The 7293-nt window shown below is 35.6% G+C and overlaps 1 protein-coding gene across 1 annotated transcript; it reads right to left on the minus strand.

Annotated features, from left to right (window-relative positions):
* Nucleotides 1-6659: 6659 nt before the first annotated feature.
* On the minus strand, nucleotides 6660-6965 carry LOC150104727 (uncharacterized). Its single transcript, XM_090395616.1, has one exon. It carries the CDS (start codon nucleotides 6963-6965, stop codon nucleotides 6660-6662), a length of 306 nt encoding a protein of 101 aa, XP_090251742.1.
* Between the last annotated feature and the right edge of the window lie 328 nt (nucleotides 6966-7293).

A 7293-nucleotide genomic window follows, 5' to 3' on the forward strand; every position in this document is an offset into this window, starting at 1 on the left:
AGATTGACAGAACTTTTCAGTAAAAGTTCTGTCAATCTTATAAAATAAAGAAATTCTTCTCTCCTTTCTTGAAAATTTCAATAAAGAAATTTTCAAGAAAGGAGAGAAGTTGTGTAAGAGTATGATTAACTAGGGTGGTAGGTGACAACGTTTTTTGCTTGGAGGGTGATGAATGGATGGGGTGCCAGAGGTGGTGGTTGGTGCTTTATCAGTGAATGAGTTTAATGAGCAATATGATAGGTATCGTGTGAATGATGACTAGTGTTTGAATAAATGGATCTCCCATAATAATATTTATGACGATAGTAATAATAATGATAAAACAGTTCTATATTGATTTTCTGTTCTACTTGTTTTTCTGCAATTTTCATGTCTTCAGTTGCCAAATTGATTATAGAAAATTTTTAACACAATTTAAAAAAAATATATTTTTATGAATTTTACACTTGTAATATAAAACCTACATCAAAAATAATTTAGTGTATAATATTTGTATATTTCCAGCTAAATTAAAAAAATATTAACTCAGTTTTCTCTACTTTTTATTTCATGGCGGTGGTCAATTTGTCTTTTGAGGGTAGCCTCACATCAGGTCTCCCATAATCCAGACTGACCCCCCCCCCTCCCATCTTTATTATATATATATTGTCATGCATTATAAGACAGTGAGGATTCATCAGTGAATGGCCAGACCCATGGAAATAATGAGAGCTAAAGCAATACTGAAATCTTATTTTCCTTATCACTATATTATAAAATTATACTTGACAATTTATGCCTGAATTTTTGGTTGCAGTACTTGGGTCAAGGATTAAAATAAATTTAAATGTAATTTACTTTCTGCTTAAGTAAATAAGACTTGCTACAACCTCTGGTCCACAATGTTTTAATAATATGGTGATCATTTTGCTAAGGGTTGCTTAATGGTCAAAACCAAATAACTGGGAGAAGACCTCCACATATGTCACCTTTAACTAATGCAGAGCATTCCTTAAAGGCAATGTACAGAAAAAGTCAATGGACACCACAGTATGAGGAGCACCACCTTAATAAGATGTAGGATCTCTTGTCGCTATAGCAATCCTGTGCATACCTCTTCCAATAGTGATCAATGGGAATTTTGGACCATTCTTCCTATAGCCATGTAATGTGGTCCTGGACTGGTGTGAGACAGATGTCTGACTTCACCTGACACTCCATTTCATCCTCACAGATGTGCCATAGGGATGAGATCATGGCTCTGTGGAGGTCAGTCAAGTGTGTGACCACAGAGTTACAGCAGCAGCCTTATGATACAATGTATTGTTTTGCTGAATGAGAAAATGGTTATTTCCATAGAAATGCCACAAACTGAGAAGCAATGCAATGCTCCCTACTTTGTGGCATTTCTATGGAAATGACCATTTCAGAATGTTCAGATACCTCTTAGAGTTCATGTTTATGATACCACAAACAGAGATCCAAGGCCAAATTAGGACCATGCCATCACACCACCACCTCCAAATTTCATAGTTGGGGGTTATGCAGTCTGCTATGACACATTCACCACCTCAATAGAGGATGTAGCATGATTCGTTGCTCCATAACATAGCTTTCCAAGCTTCCACGTTCCACTGTATACACTCTTTGTACCAGTGAAGATGAGACTGCAAGTTAGTTCGGATTATGTGGGGGATTGCATATGGTAGTCCTACCATGGAAACCCATGCTATGAGCTTGTTTCTGAAGGATTTTTTTGTGCGGATTCATGTTCCAGTCGATGCATTTAATGTGTCAGCTGAAGACATTGCGAGTCTTTTTAAATAATATCCTTCGTAGTACTTTATGGTCATGTTTGGTGAGTGTGGTGGATTGTCTACTGCAGATAGCACTTGCAGTTAATTCCCTGTGCTTTCATCTCAGTATAGTATCATTGACTGTAGATCTGGAATGGCCCAATTTGTCAACAGTTTGCTGAACAGATAACATTCCTATCACAATGCATCTTTTAAACTCCATTAGTTTCCTTTATGCAGCCATTTCACCTGGACACAGTTACACTGACTTGGGAACATCATATTCCTCCAATTTATACTGGCTGCAAATATATGCAAATTGTTACATGGCATGATGCACCTCCACATCCATGGAGGTGTCAATGACTTCTTTCCAAGCATTGTATTGCTAGTGTTCATTGCTGTCTCATAATGGGCAGTAGTTACCTGCTAAGTTAACTGTTTCAGTTCATTACCCATACCTTAATGTCTTTTTTTTTCCCTAACCATATTTGATTGATCACAATGTGTCATCTGAAATGGAAAGAGGAGATAAGGTGGAAGCCTTTTCCAATCCCTTACATTCCAGGAATCTCAGAACCTATAGGTAGAATTTTGAAAAAGTACCAATTGATTCCCACGTATGTTCCTATCAACAAAATTTCCTCTTTATTGCCTTCTACAAAAGATAAACTGTCATCTCTATCTTTGGCTGGCGTTTACCAAATACCATGTGAATGCAATGTTTCTTATTTTGGACAAACTGGCTGTTCTGGGGAAAAAAGAATTAAAGAACATCAATATTATATTGAATACAACAAACCTCAGAAGTCTGGTCTAGCACAACACAGTATTAACACTACTCATAATATCCAGTGGGATAAAGCTATTCTCCTCCATAGATGCAGGTTCAAATACGAACGCCTTTTTAAAGAAAGTTGTGAAGCTATTTTACACCGACCGAATTTAAACCGAAATTATTGTTTCACTCTCTCGAAGATCTGGGAGACTTTTATTTTATGTAATCAAAAAAAAAAAAAAAACAATTATCTTAAATATTATTAATTTTCTATCATTTCCTAGCACGCAGCATCAATTGTATTTTAATAGGTGATCCACTGAATGTTCGCTACTTGTATTCCATTTCTATAACTGTTTGTGTGACACTGAAGATGTACTATTAGTTTTAGTATGAAATATCTGTACCTTATTAATTAAAAAGTTATTACTGTGGTCTTACGTGTTCTTTTAATAAAAATAGGAAGCCTTTTTACCCATGACTTGTAATGTCCTCTTAGGTTACTCCTCTGGTGTTGGGTGGTAAAAGAAATTACTACAGTCATCTTTGAGTGGATTATAGTCTGGTTTTTATTTAAGTTCAGGACTGGATGAGATTTTATCAGCTATAAGTAATAGGTGCCAGAATTACATTTTCACAAAAATACTCAAGAAAACTGACTATACAATAAAGTAACTAAATTAATTTTTCTTGCAGCCACAAGGTGATTTAAGTGAAGATAGGGGGGTCCATTGATAGTTAAGATGTAGCAAAGATTTCAGTATCTTGGAATCATTTCATGTTGTTCAACTGATTCGTTGTTTCCACATCAAATATGTACTTAAGAATATAGTAGTTGTATAGTAGGTGTCCTCCTGCGATGAGTCTTTGGACTCCTTGGAGGTGTCACGAATAATACTAATAATTAAGGATGAGCACAGTTACTCTTAACTTTATTTGTTCACATGGATAAATAAATAGCTAGCTACATATATATATATACACATATATATAGCTGATTCATTTCATCCTATTTTGGTTTTTCAAGGGATGGGCTAATTCACCATCAATTATATTTTGAATGGGACTGACAAAGTAACTACAGCAGAAGAAATGGTTATTTGAACTGCCCTGTATGATGGGATGTTTTAGATATACCCAAATTATATAAATAAACGCACACAGACATCAGAACTTTTACTTAAGAAACTAGTAAATTGATTTTGAATGCAGTAAATTTCCTTGAGTTTGCACTCTTCCATTTGTCAGTTGGTCTCAATAATACAACATATTAAGATTAAGAGAACCTGTTGAAGCCAATAGTTCTGTACACAAGAACTTCCAAAGGAATCTGTGATATATACAGTCCAGTTGAAATGCACTTCTGTTATTTCAAAATATGTCATTCCCATTAGCCTTGTGACACTTGAATAACATTGAAAGCCAGTATACATAATATTAGAGATATGACCTAACAGAACTTGAAAAGGATGAGTGTAAGGTACTGGTTGAATTGTGACAGCATCCAGGAAACAGCCAAAATTGTAGGCTCTTTGTTTAGTTAAAGTTAAGATCTTTCAAGAGTGGAAGAATACCAGATAGAACAACAGTTGCTGGGTACAGATTCTTGTGAAAGCCAAATGGTGGTAAACAACTGAACAAGGAATTTAACCACCACAGAAATGTATGTTCCCAGATCACAATCCCGTATTCCCTCCTCTGCTGGGCATCTGAATTAGTTGTGCAATCAAGGGACCCATGTTTATGCCTAACCCTCAACTATGTATAGTTTGCAACTTACATCATTGAAGACCACAATTTTTATATCTCATTTGTTTAAAGGGTTAGGTCCAAACCTGAGGAGAGGAACTGCCATGATTTTATGGTCCAGTAGGATACGGCAGCATTTGTTCTGGAATTTCCTAGGAATTGCCTGGCACTCCACCCTCATACCAGTAGACTATACTATGTAGGCTGCAAGGTACTTATCCGTTGCCAATCAGGTTCGTTTTTCTTTTTTTTTTTCTTTTTTTATTATTTTTTTTTATGGTTATCACCTTGTCCTGTAAACTCAAGACAATTGACACAGAACCTATACTGTTTCAGTGATAGTCTTGTACCAGTCATCTCTACCTATGGCAGAGATTGAAGACTGAAACAGCCTTGCCTACTCCATATAGGGAATAAAAGGCATTAACGTTTATATAAAAATGGCAGCATTTATATATAAATGCCAGCCCTTTTGGCTGAATGGTTAGTGTATTCGCTCCCCAGTCAAAAGGCTGCAGGTTTGAATCCTGCCGTGGGCATGGATGCTGTGATTGAAATACCAGTGGTGGTAGATGGCTTTGGTGTAGTTGGTGAATTGAGTGGTGGAGACAGTTGTAAAGTAGGTGCGCTCCCTCGATGAGTCTTTGGACTCCCTGGAGCACGTAATAATAATAAAGAGAGAGAGAGAGAGAAAAACATTCCTGGGGATTATATGGATTGAGGGATCTAGTATTTATAAGTGTTAAAAGATGTAGGGTTTAAATTTAGGAGAAGCAATGTTGTATGTGTCCTGCAGTATTCAAAGTTTGTGGAGTTGGTATGGAAGCAGGTTTGGATAGCTAAAGGAGGATCTCTGAACTATTAGGATGGTCATATTTTAACTGAACAGTGTAGAGAGTAAGTTAATACTACTTGGTAGTATTTTTGACCTGTATTTCAGTCATGAAATATGAGCTATTTATTTTTCCATTGAAATAGACAGATTGACACAAATTTAAAAACAGGTTAGTACTGTGAAAGAAAATGCAAGGTATCAACAGCATATGCATATTGTATGTAATTCAAGCCAAATCACATATTTATTCCTATTAAAATAAAATAAAGAGCCAAAAGGCTTGAATTCAGCGATGCAAAATTATATAAGCAAAGTGGATATTAGATCCAGCATTATTTCAAAGCCGAATCTAGAAACTATGAAAGTTTTGTAAGGGTAATAATAAATTTAGTTTAATCCTTTATCCAAGTAAGGTAAGTTGACCAGAGAGCTTATGGGCATATACTCCTTGGCATTCATGAGTTGCCGTAGCGTAGACTACTTAAGAGATAAGTACTGCCCAAGTGTCTATATATTGCTGTTTTGTTAGTCCATTTTGATAAAGTTTCAATGGCCTGACAGCTGTTTCAAACTGGTTCAGAGACCATGTAGAAACCTTAAAAGCAAAAACTCTTGGTCAGTACTAAGGAACTTGAAATGTCAGAGAAATGTATTTTTCATAAGCAGTCTCTGTTGGTGTGTAAAACTTGACTTATTGCTCTTTACACCTATAAGGCGCATGAGGCCACGAGTTTAGCATGCCATCCTCTTCGGTCCAGTGCTGCTTCTCTTGCTTTTCCCCAGCTTGACCATCCTAGTTTGTTTCGATCTTGGATTACTAGCTGGCACCATGTCATTTTGGGTCTTCCCCTCTTCCTTTTACCATCAGGTGTCTATATCAATGCTATTCTTGTATGTTCTGATGTTGGCATTGTCAATACATGTCCATCTGTGTTTCTCTAACTCTATTGCAATGGGTTTGGTTTTGTTGTAAATTTCAATATTTGAGATTTCATTTGGCCATTAAATTTTGAGGATTCTGTGAAGACATTTTGTTTGGAAGGCAGGCATCTATTTTATTTTGTTGTTGTTTGGTTAATTTCTATGATTCACTTCCATAACATAATACAGATTTAACAGTCGAGTTAAAAATTTGCACCTTTAAGTTTGTTTTTATATTGGATGATTTCCAAATTTTCTGTCAAGTTTTAAATTCTTAGCAAGATTTTTTTATTCTTATTGCAATGTCTTCATTGGTACCACCTCCCGTGTTGACAGTTGCTCCGAGGTAATTAAAAGTGTTTGTCACTTCTACTTGATTTCCATTTATAAAGGATGGGTCATTCTTTTTACTGTTGATTTTTAATATTTTGGTTTTCTTCTCATTGATGTGCAAGCCTATTTGTTTAGCAGTTTCCTCTAACTTTGCTGTCTTAATTTTCATGTCTTCAAATCTAGGTGATAGTAGTACAATGCCGTCAGCATAGTCCCAATCTTCTAATGTGGTGTCAATGTTCCATCTTATTCCAGTTTTCAGGGCATGTCACATTATCCAATCTATGACAATGATGAAAGGTGTTCCAGACATGACACAACCTTCCTTTACACCGGTTTTGATGTAAAAACTTTCGGAAGCTGCTCCATTTAATAGAATCTGTCCTTTACTTCCATCATACAAATCTTTTATATTTATTTTGTCAGGAAATCCATAAATTTTCAGGATTTTCCATAGACATTCTCTGTCTATGCTGTCTAAAGCTTTGGCAAAATCAATAAAACTGAGATACATAGTTGAATTTAGTTCAACACTCTGTTCAATTATGTTTATAAGCATACAAATTTGATTCATTGTGCTTCTTCCATTTCTAAAGCCTGTTTGTTCTATTCTCAGAATTTTCTCAATGCTGTTTTTTTATTCTGCTTATGATTCTAGTGAAGATGTTTGATGGTACTGACAGTAGGCTGATTCCTCTCCAATTGGCATTCTGTAAGATCACTTTTTTTTTTGGAATTTTGACTATTTGTGATTCTGTCCAGATATTTGGAACCTTCTCAGATGCCCATATGATATTAAACAGTTTATACAGTATAGTTGCTGATGTTTTTAGGTCAGCTTTGAGCAGTTCAGCACTAACGTTATCATTTCTGCTTGCTTTTCTATTCTTTTGGATCTTGAT

Source organism: Typopeltis vanoorti, chromosome 7 (assembly GCF_054136105.1).
Source record: "Typopeltis vanoorti isolate ZY-2024b chromosome 7, IOZ_Tvanoo_1.0, whole genome shotgun sequence".
Classification (NCBI taxonomy): Eukaryota; Metazoa; Arthropoda; class Arachnida; order Uropygi; family Thelyphonidae; genus Typopeltis; species Typopeltis vanoorti.

Bases quoted from the DNA above. Each gene is read 5' to 3' on its own strand.
- LOC150104727 (XM_090395616.1), bottom strand. From the start codon at position 6,965: ATGAATCAAATTTGTATGCTTATAAACATAATTGAACAGAGTGTTGAA.